Raw genomic sequence first — 16,790 nt, 5'->3', positions numbered from 1 at the left:
ATGACTGATTAATAAAAAAAGAATATTGTCTAGCCGGGCATCTTACGAATTTCTGATTCGCCTATTTTATTTTGTTGTAGCGCAAGCTCAACGACAAGGACAGCAGAAAGGCACATTTGACACACAGAGCGCATTGTGTGTCAAGTGTGCCTTTCTTTCGTCCGAGAAGAAAAGGGGTTAACCGAGGGGCCCAATTTTTAATAGGCATACCTTAAGAAGCCAACAAACACTGACACCAAGGACAACATAGGGGAAATTACTTGTGCTTAATAGATGAAAATAATGAAACGATAAATTATTGGAAATTAAAGTGGATGAAAAAACAACTTGCCGCAGGTGGGAACCGAACCCACAACCTTCGCATATCGCGTGCGATGCTCTACCCATTGAACTACCGCGGCGCTGTTTCCCCATCCACTTTCTTGGGTATTTATGTGTCCTAGTAGAACCCTGGGAGTATTAGCCATTTAGAACTGAGGTGAAACAGCGCGAAAAAGACGAGGACACAAGGAAACAAATACCACAGACAAGCGCTGGTCAATAAACCCACACATGCTACCTGAAGGTTAACCCCCTTTCTTCTCGTTTATTACATAAAGAGGGTCTCGAATCCGGCAACATTGATGCCTTCAGGTAGCATATGTGGGTTTATTGACCAGTTGCCTTCACCCAAAAAGATCACGTTCTCGTGACGCCTGCGGCAAAAAGGACGTTCCACGTCCGCCGCCAAGGACTGTGAGTGGTAGCGCTGATTAACACTCCCAGGGTTCTACTAGGACACATAAATACCCAAGAAAGTGGATGGGGAAATAGCGCCGCGGTAGTTCAATGGGTAGAGCATCGCACGCGATATGCGAAAGTTGTGGGTTCGGTTCCCACCTGCGGCAAGTTATTTTTTCATCCACTTTACTTTCCATTAATTTATCGTTTCTTTATTGCATTTATTAAGCACAGGTAATTTCCCCTATGTTGTCCTTCGTGTCAGTGTTAGTTGGCTTCTTACGATATTTCTTTTGTCCTTGTCGTTCAGCTTGCGCTGCAACAAAATAAGATATGCCGTACCAACAAGCCCCTATAGCTATCCTTCTGATTCTCGTTGATACTACGTTTCTGCCACCATCAGTAGGTCAAGCATTCTTGGACGTATCCCGTGCTTTTCACCTCGTTTATCGGTAACATGGAGTAGCCGACCACTTAAACGCGCCTATCTCTCCTTTACTTCATATAATTAGTAATATTACCAACAACAATTACAGAGACTACGGAATTCTCGAAGCAGACCACTTTCCGTAACCACGCACAGCGCCGCCCCTCAGCTCCACGCATTCTGAGGCAGATGTGGCAGCACGCTACAAGTAACGACAGGTACCAACGCCGACCCACGAGACGTATTCCTCAATACACGACAGGTGCTGACGTCATAGAACGAAGCACGGCGTTTCGTGGAATTGTAATGAACGTTGAGAGAGCGACATACATTTTAGTGAAGCGCAACAAAAAATGGTCTGGAAAGGCTTTCAGCGAACAACGTTCGCAATATACCTACCCATTTGTCGAAAGCGCAGGCACTCGGTAACGTGTGTATATAGCTAAAACGGTTGCGAAACGATGCCACTTTAGTGCAGTGATTTCGTCTCTGGGCTGCCCACGATTGCATGTCATAGAAATGCTGTCTTCGCCTACAGAGAAGAACCGCAGCGGTACACGACGGCATTATGAAGCTTCCATAAAGCTGCATTTACAGGGCGGGCAAGCTTCCGCGGACGAGCATTACGTGGCTCAGTGCCGTCCAATCACGCTGCGCACAAGGACGAAGCAGATAAGCTGTTCGCGGCTCCATTCGTTGCCACTGGGGCGCGTCGGTAGAATTCGGTCCGTCACGTGAATCCAGATTAAACTGCCGACGAGGCTGCCGGCGCCTCGTCGAAAAGAGTGCAACTCCTGCAAGATATTGCAGTGCCGTCGTTCTTCAGTTGGATGCCGAAATTCAAACAGTCATAGCGCGGAACTTGGGCCATCGCATACTTCTTTCGCCAGCGTCGTGAAGGCAGCACTTGTTGTGTCTGCGCCCTAAAACAAAACTACACCCTTTGTGTTGTATCTTGCCTCACAACGATAACCGGCATCTGTCTTCGCCGCATTCCCTTTCTTTAACGCTGCGAGCCCGGTACTTCCCAGTAACGAACGGCATGCGCGTTATCAGCATGACATAGCATTCCCGGCAGGAAAGTAGTGGGCGCGGCGTTTTCAAGAAAGGAAACGGAAGCAAGGCAGATGACGATTATCGTTGTGTGGCAGACATATGTACTACCTTTGTCTAAGCGTGTGGCTGGCCAGCCCGTGAACTTCCGCTCACTCTCGCGTATACGCCTACTTATCCGGGCTGTCGTCTCGTTGTTATTATTATTATTATTATTATTATTATTATTATTATTATTATTATTATTATTATTATTATTATTATTACGGCTTTGCCCATTTCGACCTGTTGTGAAATCGAGTGACTCCCGTACTCCGGTTCAATAAACCACCAACCGCAAAAATTATCGCGAGCACGATGATGTTTTATATCTAGGTGGCCACGGAGGTGAATGCAACGAAGCAACGGCAACAGTATCGACTACAAAACGTACTACAAAAACACCGAAGAAGGTGACCACAATCGGATATGGCGAGCACCTCTTGTGCAGATTGAAATAACTGAAACTGGTTGAGCACTCGCGACGTAGGAACGAGCAGTAATAATAATAGCACTAATAAGACCAAGAAAGAAAGAAAATATGATCGGGAGAATGAATGATGATCGTTCAGGCTTAGCGCACCGCAGCAGTCAAGTTGGTTGTTACAGGCGTGGTATGGTGGAGGGCTCCGGCTTATTTTCAACAATTTGGAGTTCTTAAGCATGTACGAAAGTAAGACGCAGCACGCGTTCTTGCATTCCAGCGGCCGGGATTAATTGGACCCCGCGACCCCGTGCTCAACAGCTAAGTACAGTCACTAAGCCACCGCGGGGGGGGGGGGGGGGGAGGGAATGAATCAAGATTGCACAGCAATCTTGATTCATTACAAAACAAACAAAAATCAAACGCACTTAACAAAATCCACCAGTCTAATGGGCATTAAGAACGTCTCAGTGCATCATTCGTCCCGTGCCAGTGAAGAGCCAATACCGTGTTCAATATTTACCGCATTGTGCTTGTCATTAAAGGTCGGAAAGAGCGTGTTCCTAGCCCTCGAAGCCGGAAAAATTAAAGCGCCAGCTAACCGTAAGTCGCGATCGTCGACGTGCAAATTACGCAAAAGCACACAAAACCACGAACTACCGTTTTAGACCACTTTTCAATGTATAGCACCGCATGGGACAAAGCGAGACGTGGCCGCTGAACAGCACGAGCGAAGCAGGACGCTGGCAGGGCTTGGTATTCAGGGCCCAGCAGAGCGGCTCTAAGCCTCCGCACTACATTCCGCAATCCAATTGCGATCGGACGAAAACTCCTTCAGCACGCACCGAAGCGCTCTCCGGGGAACATAGAACCGGTAATATTTAATGAGCCAGGTCACTCGCGACTGCTGGTGCGACCCAGCTGCATGGGGCTCCCGGATAGAAACCTCGCAAATGTACGGCTGCGTCCCCCCCCCCCCCCATCTTATCCCTTCACCCCAAAAGACTAATTATTCTTGAAGCTCCCGCGACAATAACCCTCGCGGACGGCAGTGTGCGAGAGCCGGCACCATTCGTCCCGAGCGAGCAGTGAACCGTTGTGTCACCAGGGGGTCAGGGATTCGCCAGCCACCAGGAAGCGCGCGCGCCGCAACAATCCTCGACCAGTCCTGTGCGCAAATAGATAACGAGTCGACGCGAGAGATGCTCACTTTGGAATACGAATCGTTGTCTTCGCAAGAACGTCATTAAGTGCGACTTGCTCGTCCGAATGCGATTGTGATGAACCTGCCGGATCGTCAGCTTTGCTTCGGTGGCCAGTCGCACTCCGTCGACTCCTCCACTGCAGTGACCTCTATCCGTCTGATCGACGCTTTCACGAGGACGAGTGTGTAAGGGCGGCTCGAGCAAACCTTATCGTTTTCCGAAGAAATGAGGCATGCGCGTTGGCTTATACTCACAGGGAATGTGATTCTCGCCGGCTCTCCGCACTGACATCGTCCTTGACTTCGGCTTCGATTTGGGCGTGCTCCTCCTGCAGACAAAAACAAAAAGCACACACACTCCTTGACTGCTATGCAAGAATATTCATCACAAACGTAATGCCATAATAACATGGTCACATAACAATAATAAAAGTGATGTCGAAATAAGTTATTATGACATCGAGACTATTCTAGGAACGCGAGTTCAGGGTGTTTGAAGTCACACAGTATGGTTGCGGTTACTCCACGCACATTAAGTACAGTGAACTCTCACTTGAGTGAACTTCAAGGGACCGAAGGAAATAGTTCACTTAACTGAAAGTTCACTAAACTGAATATTCACTAGACCAACATAAGACATGGCATACAGAGTCAGAAGTTTGAAGTGCAATTCATGGAACAAAAGACATGACAGCGATAGTGTTAGAAATGTGTGAAATGGAATTTGTATATATCAATGAAAAACACACCACGTGGGCCACCGACGAGACTGGAAAGAAAGAGACGACGACCATGCCACGACTAGCTCGTCGGAAAAAAACACACCAAGTGGTTTGTGGTGTGACAGATCGCCGCTTTACTCTGGCGGCGTTGTAAGCACCAGTGATCTTACTTTGTTCATGGCCTCCGAAATTACATGCGTGCTCGTTTCGTGCGCGTGATCTCGGAGGTCATGCCTCGTTGCCGTTCGTTTCCCGCGCCGCCGCTTTGCCCCAAGGGCGCTATAGCGCCAGCGACGTTACATTGCCGCTGGAGCGGCGGTTTGATGAAGGCGGGCATCGGTTGTGCCTGCAGTGCAGTGCAGTGCAAGCTTTGGTCCTCTGAGCGAGTTCGTTAAACTGAAATATTGACTGTTCCGAAATTCGTTTAAGTGAAACAGTTTTGCATAGAATCTATAAGAAAACTGCCGGGGATTTTTAAAAAGTTCGTTATTCTGAAATATTCGATAAACCGACGTTCGCACAACTGAGAGTTTACTGTAGAAACGTGCAGGGAAGGGTATAGCTGGCTAGTGTTAGCGGAAAACGATCAAAGTAAAGCGAAACGAACTCGACGCAATATTTAGTGCGAAATTATCGAGCGTAACAAGGTACCTAAAATGCATAATTTTTTGTTTACTAATACGAGAGCAAGTAAGCATGCACATCTACACCAAGGCACGTCCCCATCCACATTGGAAATAACCTTCTCTCTTACTATCCCTGTCGCTGTTAAGGCGCCTTAGCAATGCGCAAAATTGAATAGCATTGAGAAGTGGCCCAGGCCCGGCGAGCCGCGATCGCCAGTGGAGCCCTGTCAGAGGGAACCACCCAGGAATAAACCGCGCAACAGTTTCTGCAATAACAAAGTTCCTCCTCCTCCTCCAAAAATCAAAGCGGGATTATCGCCGTGAAACGGCAGCATAATCGAAATGACGATGATTGTAGAAAGAGGAGAACGCCAGCCGCTCAACTTCACCTCGAGTTGACAGCGTGTGCAGCGTAAACAACTCGACGCCACAACTCTTGTTAAAATAGCAACACCGACTGCAATTGTGCCATTGGTATGGGCGCGATCGTGATAACGGGCCCACAACAATAACGACACACCGGTCACGTTTCAGCTGCGCAAAATCATCAACGCGCGAGCAAGGCGATAAACGCCGATGAAACAGACCAGCAGAAGCGCACAAGAAAAACACGGCGCATAAAAGTTTTGGCGGCCGGCAAAGAGCCGCAATGCAATTAATCAGCACAAAGTCCGCGTGAGGCATGACTCCGCGAGAACGAACGACCAATGGAAGAACAAGGAAACGAGAAATCTTTCTTCTAGGGCGTGAAAGAGGCGTGTCGCTGACCGCCGAAAGCCTAGCGATACGGCCGGTTGGCAGCAGCGGTGCCCAGCCATTAATCGTGCAGAGAAGGTGCACACGCCTCCATATGGCTCGGTTGCCCAGGGATTCGCACCAGGTGGAGATCCCGCTCTCGCAGCCCGAGCTGCATTTGCTCTCTCGCGGTGTGGCCTGGAAGGCACGGCTAATTGAATGGACGAGTGACGACCGAAGCCACCGCAGCGAACTTGGGCTCGCATGTCTCGCTTCCGGGTGGCTCGGCAAAGCGCTGTGCGCGACGCGTCAAAGGCTAGCCGAGGCGCGCTGGCATGCGGGAGCTTTAGCCTCGCGCACGCTTATTGCCACCCACGTGCTAAGAATGGACGCAAGCTATGCCCTGAACAAGGTTACTACAACAGACTGTTGTGGGAAGGAAAAGATCTCGGAGGAGTCTCAGCACGGTGAATACGTATTGCCGTTCAAGTCAAGTATAAGGGACGAGCTAAACATAGGCAAAAAGGCGATGATAGTTGGCTCTGATGGCAATTCGTAATCAGGGAAGCCTAAGAAAGGGCTGCGTGATACCATTTAGGAAAACGCTAACGCCAAAAAGAAAAAACAAAGGGTGGAGGAGAATCGGGTAGTTGATAGGGCTAAGTAGACGGAACGGATGAAACACAGCGACAGAAATGTCGCCATCACAGCACAATCTTGACACCAAAGGCGTAGAAGAAAACAGCAGCGTTGAGTCGGACACACCGTCCCACCTCGTTCAACTAAAGCACGCAGCCATGATGTCCCGCTCGCCAAGGCCGCACTCCAATATGGCGAAAAGAGTCACGAAGAAAAAAGAAACGGTGCAAAGCATGTAAAGAACGTCGAATAATTTCAGCCTTGGACCTCCCGCACGGCTCCGCGAGGGCATATATTAGCTGCACCGGCCAAGAAGCTTTCGTCGTTCTTATTTTCCGGGACACACTGCGTACATTCCAGAAGTTTTCCCATATCACGTTCGCGAGAAAAAAGCCATCTTTCACTGGGGTTTAATTAAAAACCGGCGAACAAGAGCAGCCATACCGTGTTCCCCGGCAACGCACAATATAGCAGCGAGTCAGTAATGCGAGGTGGTGAAAGGAGGAGGTCAAGCTTTCTCCTGAAACATCGGGCGATGCTTACACTCTGGGGGCATCTCGGCGACGTGTGGCCATGCGGCGTTGCAGCCCCGTTGCAGCGATTCGCAAGTACACTGTCGCCGCAGCAAGCGTTGGAATTTGCAAAGTACGTAGCTCATACGTCAGAGCGGTTCGTAAGAACGGGCGTCGGCAGACCCCGATAGCGGACATACAATTAGCGAATTCGACCCGCCAATAAGAAGCGATTCTTACGGAGAAAAACCAAGCATTCATCCTTAAGGGCATAATTCACAAAGCAGTTCGCGCGATGGAGCTGGTTGTAAGAACAGGCACAGAACAATTGCGTTAGCTAACATTAATTTGTGGCGAGAGACAATCAAAGAGAAAAAAAAAATTTCGCACGCAATGAACAGACATTATAAAGCGTTGGATCACGTTGTATTTACCGACTCTTTCGTAGCCTGTTTTGCGCATCGCTTACCGCGATGGTGGTATATTCTTTTCTGGATCGCAGTGGACCCTTTTTAATGCTGTGACAGCAGTGATTCCAAAGGCTTCGGAAAACAAAAAGGGGTACAGGTTCCACGAAAGGACGCCAAGACGCACCAACAGTAAACGAAACAGGGTTTTAATTGATGAAGTTTTTAATTCGTAAGTGTTTTTTTTTTGTCATTGGCAGAGCGCAAATTAAATTAAATGAATTAAATTAATTAAAACCCTGTTTCGTTTACTGTTGGTGCGTCTTAGCGCCCTTTCGTGGAACCTGCACCCCTTTTTGTTTCCCGAAGCCTTTGGAATCACTGCTGTCACAGCATTAAAAAGGGTCCACTGCGATCCAGAAAAAAATATACCACCATCGCGGTAAGCGATGCGCAAAACAGGCTACGAAAGAGTCGGTAAACACAACGTGATCCAACGCTCTATAATGTATGTTCAATGTGTTATTGTACTCTGACGAAGGCTGGTCCACCGGCCGAAAACGTTAAGTAAACACGTCTTCCAAAAGGTTCGCCGTCTCTTACCTGCATATATATATATATATATATATATATATATATATATATATATATATATATATATATATATATATATATATATATAAATTACTAAACGCACTTCTTCAATACAACGTGACCCATCGACAACGCACATTGATCTCAATATGACGTTCCACTCGCGATCAGCTATAAGCAATTCGATCGTATTTTTGAAGTAGTTTTTGGCATCTTCGTTAGCATTTTCTTTTTCTTTTTGAGAAAGGCATCGTTGCGTTAACTGAAAAGTGTGGTGAACACAGTGCAAGCTAGGGTAATGCTTTAACTTTTCCTACAAGAATTAATAAATTCATGACTGTTCAGAACGCCGAGCTCGTGATTCGCGAAACATGTTCGTAAGAGCGATTATATACCCTGACAACGTTCGACTTTTTTTCTGTTGCCATGAGCTTCGTTACTTCACGAAAGGCCGGGATATTCCGTAATCAGAGAGAGAGACCGTGCGGGCCGCAACGCTGGTTACGCTGTCGGCTTTCTTCGCTCGCGTTCTTCGGGCGAACTGATTTTCCCCGAGAAGTCATCTAAATGCTAAGGAGCGTGGGTGGCCGATAGCAGGCCAACGAAGCAGCGGCCATGAGCAGCCAACGAGACCGCAGCGCACTTGGCAAATTAAATTTGAACCATCGAGTTAAACGCCGGGTGGATGTGTTCAAAAAGTAAACTTGGCGAGCGCGTACTTCAGGTGCAGATATGTGCGCGCACGTCTATGTGTGTCTGTAGTATGAAGTGAGAGAGGAGCGAGCGAGCGAGCGAGCGTGCGTGCGTGCGTGCGTGTGTGTGTGTGCGTGTGTGCGTGTGTGTGCGTGTGTGTGCGTGTGTGTGCGTGTGTGTGTGCGTGCGTGCGTGCGTGCGTGCGTGCGTGCGCGTGCGTGCGTGCGTGCGCGTGCGTGCGTGCGTGCGTGCGTGCGTGCGTGCGTGCGTGCGTGCGTGCGTGCGTGCGTGCGTGCGTGCGTGCGTGCGTGCGCGTGTGACCAACACGTCACGGACGCTGTGTCGTGTGTTCCTTTAATCTGAGTTCCGTTCTCGCGCTGTTTACAATGAAAATGGTATCCTCGTAGCACGTAATTTTAGGAAGCCGCAGTACTCCGCATAATCTGGCAGACTTCATCGACACAAGCCGGGCACTTGGGCTGCACAGGGTCGCGTGTTACCCAAGACCCACGTACCACGCGGTCGGGTGAAACGACAAGTTGAAGCAGTCCTCGAAAACGCGACGTGTGCGCGAGTTTCTAAACACCAGGCGCCGCTCACCATCAAACTTGTTTTCGAACCCGGGGCCATAAATAACGTCACGCTCCGCGCAGTTATTCTTCAGGCGAGCGGCAATAACGAGGTTAGAAAATTCAAATCCGGCCTGCACAACAGCCGCTCCCGCCGTCTCCCTCATCGCTGTCCTTAGTTAAGAGACCGAAACGAGTGCGCGAGTTGCTTCCCTCACACGCTTCACTTCGTAAGAAAGATAGGAATTGAGGGAATCTCGTGGCTGGTGGGCAGGCCAGTACGAGGGTAGCGTTGGATTCGACATAATTTGGCTGTGTCCACGACAACCTCTCGAGGCGGAAGCGGAGGGAAAGAGGGAGAAACGCTAACGAGCACTCGTGGCATGTGAGCGCCGGATACAGGGCCGCAAGCTGACGCACGACCGTGGCGTCAGCGTCGAGGGGGCACCAGAAACACTCTCTTCCCCTTTCCCCCACACGCCCCTCACGACCTGATCAACATGCAAACGAGCTCCTTTCTCTATAGACACGGCGTTCCTTGCGAGAAAGAACCCAAGAGCGCTGCGTCTCTAATACGATAGCTCGTCTGCCAGCAAGCAGAAACCGACGCGGTGGCGGAGGCGGCCGAGGAGCCAGCGGTCGAGGATAGAGAGGGCGCTAGAACAAGTGACCCCGCACCACGCGTTTTCCTCCGAGCCAGCAAAGACCGACACGTTCGTGTCGAGTTCATTAAACAAGCGCCGCTACGACGACATTTGCTTGCACTCTGCCCCGACACGGGCTACAGCGCCCTCTTGTTGCGTTGCTCGCGGCTGAGAGTGCGAGCTGAGATGAAAAGAAACGATGACACACGCAGTGTCGCGGGTGGGGCTCGTTATGTTTTTCTTGGCCGGTTATACAAGCCTCATGAAAGGATTTTGCCCGCCCACTTACAAAGCAACGCACGTCGCTCTCTGTCCCAACAGCCAATGCTCAGCCGAAACCGTTAAGGACGACGCTTTCCAACTTGAATGTTCGAGTGCAATTAGGATCCCCTTTGGTGCTACTTTGCTTGTCTGGCCAAAATTTTGCTCACAAACGTTGCGAGATGCGCGCGCGGAATACATTCGTTCTGTTATACACAGACCTCTGTGGAGAGACTGGGGTAGCTAGATGATGTCATTTCCAAGTTAAAGAGCAATAAGTAAGCTAATAAACGATAATACTAAAGTAAATTAATGAATGCAGAAATAGCACTAAAACTAACAAAGTTAATCCCGCAACGAAGAGTTGACGTCTGTTCACACCGTAACCGAATAATATATACATTTTGTAGTCCTCTACGATTGGTGCAATAGTCTTACCCGTACTAAATGGATTGTAGGTCGAAACGCACGCCTCCGTTCTAGTTGCGCTCACAGTAAAGAGCACAAGTTCGTCTTTTCATACATAACTATTAAGGAATACACGTCAAACGCTGATCTACGCTGTGCACGCTAAAATATCTTTTAATTGTGTTCGCATTTTGCTGCAGATGACTTGACCACCACGGTCCAATTGATTTTTCTATTGTAAAGGAGCGCTTCTCCCAACTTCCTACTTTTGTCTTTAACAGTCTAGTGTTTTCATTAGGATGCCTTGCTAAGATACTGTCCTTTTCAAAGACCGCGATACAGCCGCATTGTGCGCAATGGACACCTAGAAACCCTTCCCGCCCTTCGCCCACTTTATTGCTATGTTCTTGCAATATGATTTTAAGACATCTACCTGTCTACCCTATATAAGACCGACCGCATTTCAGGGGTACTTTGCAAGCTACACCATTCGAACAATCCGTATACTTTTTCCTGGGATTGATATTCCAAGCACTACGTTCCTTAGCAACAGGATTAGTGCTAACGCAAAGCTGTGCAAGCGGCTGTATTCCGCTCTTTGAAAAGACCAGTATCTTAGCTATGCATCCGAAGAAAACACTAGACTTATCATTGAAGCAGCGGCGATCGCTGAAAGTGACTCGGTTAGCAAGCCGTCAACTGCATTAACAGATAAATAACTTGCTTTTCTGAGGTCGCACACGCGCGCTCGTTCGTCTTAAGGAGGCGGCGACGGTTCCGTTGAATTTTGAATGCGTACTCGTGCTGGCTTCGTCCTTTGGAGGGGGCGCTTTTGCCTTGGTGTCTTGGTATATATACTTGTTACTCAAAATAAAGATCACTTGGAAGTCAGCGCGTGTATTGGTCGTTCTTTCGGTCGCTCTGTCTATGTACGCGCTGCAAGTGATGTTCACAGCTGAAGTCGGCAGCTTGGAGTTAAGGTGCCTCTATGCGCGCTCTCCGCTCCCAAATATGTCAGTCCCAAATATGCAACGCGTCAGTCACGAACCACATTTAATTGGCTTAAACGGAGGGCGAGACGTAACAATGGCCACAGCAGCACTCAAAAGTCAAGCGGCGTACCCTGTACAGAGAATTATCTGCGTAAACCCCTTCCAGTCGAATCGTGAATAAACGTCTGTACGTGCCGCGGCTGAGCTGCTTTGCTGAATCCTCTGTCTTGGTCATTTTCACACAGCAGCGCTTGTTTCGCCTAATCGCCGTCGAACCTCTTGCCCACTGAACGGTGGCTAGACGCTTGCCTTGTGTTGATCCGGATATCCCACTTAGACAGAGGGGTAGCCCAACGATCTCCTTCGTTCAGAGCCTTTTTGGTGTATCCGTCGGTCGTCTCATCCCCATTTAATCCGATCTGGCTGGGCACTCACTGAAATACAATTTATGGCCCTGCACTGATGAACCTTCCACGGCTTATGCAACGCTGTGAACTATTTCTCCGTAAAAACTGCATGCTCGTGCAGTCATAATTATTTTTAACCTAAAAAATAAATTATGTGGTTTTGCGTGAAAAAAACTACGATACGATTATGAGGCACCCCGTAGTGGCGGGCTCCTGAGTAATTTCGACCATCATGGGTTCTTTACTGCGCACTTAATGCACGGTACACGGTCATTTTCTCGTTTCGCCCCATTGAAATGCGGCCGCCGTGGTAGCCTTTCGATGAGGGCGAAGTGCGAACATTTTAGCTTCTGATTTGCTGTCAGCCCTGATGTACCACCGTCTTGCTTCCGTTCTTTGGCAGATAAAGTTGAACAACTGCTTCAGAAACAGCATAGAGTTGGTTGCCGTTGAAGAATATCGATGTGACAGTCTTTGCAATAGCTTTTCACCAAGTTCCAGGATGAAAAACGCGAAGGTGAAGATTTATTAGCGCAGAATACATGTGTGCATATCTGTATTTTTCCAACGTGTCTTGTGTACTAAACCAACGCTCCTTACTGCAGTTATGGCATAACTTCCGTACCACTTTCCATCAAACAGCAAATGTTTAATACATTCAGATGATACAAGCATATGGAATTCCGCTGCCAAACGTAGATATACAGGAAACGCTACAAGACATATTGGACTGTGTGAATCAAGTTCTTACACAACGAGGAATGGCTATGTCCCCGACCAAGATGGCCACACTAACATTTACTTTAAAGAGACCGAGTAATTTTCAGATTGTTCTTCTACAACAGCCATTCTACTAGTGTCGACTCACTGCTATCTAGGTGTGGTACTGGGTGAGAGACTGACATGTTCTCATCGTGTTCATTTCACAGAACGAAAAGTGAAGAAGGCCATTCGCATTGTTCGTTATCTCTGTGGAGCTAACGGTGAGTTACTTTTCGTAGAGGCTGTGAAGCGAGCTTTACAGCGAAGCTGTTAGCCGCTAGTCGGTGGGGATGGGGATATTTCGCGGCGTGCTCACACAAAAATAATGGCCGCTGGAAAAAGCAATTGTGTTCGAGTTTCCGCGTAACAGAATAATGTTTTCTCGCATATTCGAATTACAATCCGATGATATCATGTCTGCAGGCTTTGTATAAGTCGTATTTACGAATTTTCTCACATATATTACTTTGAGAAATTCAGTTAGTCCAATAACGCCCTTGCGCTAGGCGGAGGGCCTACAATAATGATGATGTACGATGTGCTAATGGTACCACCACCTAGCGGTCATGGCCACTCAGACAGACCTCAAACGGCAGGTTAAAAAGGGTTTTGTCTTTCAGTTTCCACATAACAGATTTATGTTTTCTCGTGCATTGGAATAACAATCCGAAGCTATTATGTCTGCAGCTTGTGTGTAAGTCGTACTTTACGCATTTTTTGGCGCATTTTACTTTTAAACATCAATTTAGTATAATAAGGCACTTGTGCTTGGCATACGGCCTAGAATAATGGGGATGCATGCTGCACTTCTGCACACACGCACACGTGCGCGAGTAACCTACCCCCGCGCTTGTGTAACGTCGTTTAACGTCAGTTAGGGTGGAGGTACTGTAACGCGCCAGCTTCGCTGTACGTCCGCTTTCAGAGGGCGGAATGGAGAAGGATTTTTTCTTTTTTTTTCTTTTTTTTTTTGCAGGGCATTGTATAAATATCATGGCAGAAAAAAACTTTGAAAACGGCGAACGCTAAAGAATTCCAGGAATTTTATTAGACGAGACACGACAGCAGGGCTCCCGTTGCAGTATCTCGTGCAAGCGCACTGCGCTACGCCGATGGTTTTCAACCACATTTTGAACAACGGCCACTGTCGGCGATACTTGGGCAAGGTGCAATATGAAGAAGCAAACTTAACGACCGAGAAAATATTTCATTGCACGACGGAAGAGAATTGAAGAAAACGTCAACGAAAAAAAAAAGGGCAGTGGGACGGCACGAAAGTAACTCGATACAAAGCTATAACGACGACTCGTACAGCGAACGTGCAATACGTCAAAGAGGCCGGGCTCCAACGCTTGGTTGGCGAGGCCACACGCCCCTTTTCTCGATATCGAACTGCGGCATAGTCGGCCATAGCTCACCAACTTAAAACTGTTGCGGCAAACGAGACGAGACGTGGCGACCGGAAGCCGCTGTGCCTCGCGAGCCGCCACCACGGCTACACGCCTCACTCCCACACGAAGCTGATTGATGACTGCCCACAAGGGTGGCTTGGCTGGCGAATATTAGGCCCGCCAGGAACCCACCACAGAAGCCCCGCGATTCCCTAGAACGCGCAGACGTCGTCGTGTTTGTTTGTGTGTGACAAGCACATACATACAGAAACAGAGACAGAGAAAGAGGCACGCTAACGCCAAACGATGTCTCGCTGTTACAGGGAACGTATTCTGTAAGTGTCCACATTGTGAACATGTCCATTTCGTTTGCTACTTAAGTGCTGATTGGCTGGGAGCGCCTGTCTCGTTCTGACCTGTACCCCAGCCCAGCCAATCAGAACTTCAGCAGCAGACGAAATGGATATGTCCACTAGGCGGTCACTTATAGAATACACCTCCAGGACTCGGCTTCCGATGCACTTTCACTGTTTCTGCGCGCATCAAGTCGTGTTATTGGAAAAGTTATTCGGGCCGCCCCCTCACAGCATTAGCACGGCAGTAACTATCGCTTTGCGAAATTTGCTAGGACGCTATGTGCTAAATGAAGACCGTTATTTTGATCTTCAATTTGGACTGAAGATAGGAGGAGGAAATAAAGAGAAAAGGCACGGATATTAACCAGAAATGCATCTGGTTGGCTGGCCTGTTCTGGGAGACGGGAAAGAAGGAATCGAAAGATAGAGAGAGAGGGGGGAAGGGGAGGAAAGCCGTGGTGAGCACGCGCACGCACGCGGACGGCCTGAGCGAGTCAAAGGTGTTCACCCAGGCCAGTCGCCATCAAGAAAGACAAAAGTGCCTTCATAGCTGTGCGGGCCGACGAGCGATGAGATAGAAACGTGAAGAGCTTACGGCCTCCTAGGATGCACGAGCTTATTCGCAGACGCATTCGCTTTCGCAAATGGAGAACAATTTTGCTGACCTCTTGAGGCTCACGGTATAGTTATGTCCGATATAATGGACACGCTTTCATAAGAAAGCAGATGCCTGAAATTTTATAACATGATCTTTCAGAGTACCCAAAGTGTATTCTTCCATATTGGCGGCAATATGTTTGGGGATATGTTCAACTATTGCATTTGTAAGTTTGCTTGGATATTCGAGATATGCTGTAGACAGCTAGGGCTTTCCTCACAGAGGGCCGAATACAAACGAGTCACTCGAATTGCCGTTAGGACGCTTTGAAGCTGCTTGAGTGGTTTCGAGCTTTTATGACCGCATTTACAGACTTCTAAAAGTACTCCAACTCAACAACAACGCTCAAAATAACCTCTACCACACAAGAAGGCGGCTACAAAGGAAATGGACGCTTCAGTCAAATAATAGTTAAACACTTCACCCATTGGATAAAGACTAGGTACATTGGCAACTCTGAGAAAAATCAAATAAATGGTTAAAAATACAAGCGCAAATATACGTAAACGGAGAAAATTGAGTTCCTTTCAATACGTGCCATTTCTACATTGGACGAGGAGGAGGAGGAAAAGAAAGAAGGTAGAAAGGTCAACCAGACGCACGTGCGGTTTGTTACCCTGGACGGGGAAGGGGTTTAAGGGGTGAAAAGAAAGGAAGGAGACGGAGGAAATAAGGTACTCTCAGTGTGCAGTTGTCCATTACTTCGCGCGTACAATCGGTCACTGAGGCCAGTCGATTTCATTAATCATAGCAAAGCCTGCGTCGCTTTGTAAGCCTGCGACGCATGGGGCCATGGTTTAAGAATCTTTGTCTCTGAAAATGGCCCGCTGTCTAATCGGTTTAACACATTCCGAAGAGCGTGGCGTTCGATGTCATAAAGAGCACAAAAACACAACACGTGCTCGATCGACTCTTCACAGTTGCATGGTCTGTTGGAATAAGGAATGGATAGGCTTTCATAAGAGCCACTCCTAACCAGAGGCGGCACAGCGAAGTTGCATCATGGGGGGAGAACTGCGATGGAATCCGCAGCTTCAGCGTAGGAACTAGCCGGTGGACAGACAGTTCGAGAAAATCGGAGACGAAGTTTCAGTCTTGGTTAAAGCAAGCGAACGAAGGCCCCTCGCAGATGAGGGCACAGGAAGTGTCAGGGTATTTTTATGGGCTGACCCGGGCGGCATCATCAGCAAGGTCATCGCCGACGACGCCACGCTGTCCCGGCTGCCTGCAGACTCTGAAGGGCTGCTTTGGAGTCACAAAAAGCGACCCACTTTCGAGGTTGTGCTTGCGTGATGTAATCAAAAGCGGCACGTGGGGCGACAAGTTCTGTTGTCGTAGTGGCCGTTATGTGGGAGATCTTCAACTTCATTGTGACTTGCAAGGCCGGTATGATGACAGCGCCTGTGGAGCTGCTGGCTCAGACAGATCCTTCGGTGAAAATGTGCGTTCTTTGCCTATATGCCTCGTTCAGTAATGACAATGTCAACTGTCTTAGAACCACTGTGGAATGACGGCCATGTCTTCATCGTAATTCCCGGAATTGTGAG

The 16,790-nt window shown here is 48.4% G+C and overlaps 1 protein-coding gene across 2 annotated transcripts in view; it reads right to left on the bottom strand.

Moving 5' to 3' along the window:
* Positions 1 to 16,790, bottom strand: part of LOC142578710 (uncharacterized) — a 345,059-nt gene that overhangs the window by 141,761 nt on the left and 186,508 nt on the right. For both annotated transcript variants that reach the window (XM_075688208.1, XM_075688209.1), the window contains exon 3: positions 4,123 to 4,196. In XM_075688208.1, coding sequence (XP_075544323.1) covers positions 4,123 to 4,196 — 74 coding nt within the window. The remainder of the gene's footprint in view (positions 1 to 4,122; positions 4,197 to 16,790) is intronic.

Source organism: Dermacentor variabilis, chromosome 4, assembly GCF_050947875.1.
Source record: "Dermacentor variabilis isolate Ectoservices chromosome 4, ASM5094787v1, whole genome shotgun sequence".
In the NCBI taxonomy this organism is placed as follows: Eukaryota; Metazoa; Arthropoda; class Arachnida; order Ixodida; family Ixodidae; genus Dermacentor; species Dermacentor variabilis.
This window is presented reverse-complemented; position numbering and strand designations above follow the sequence as displayed.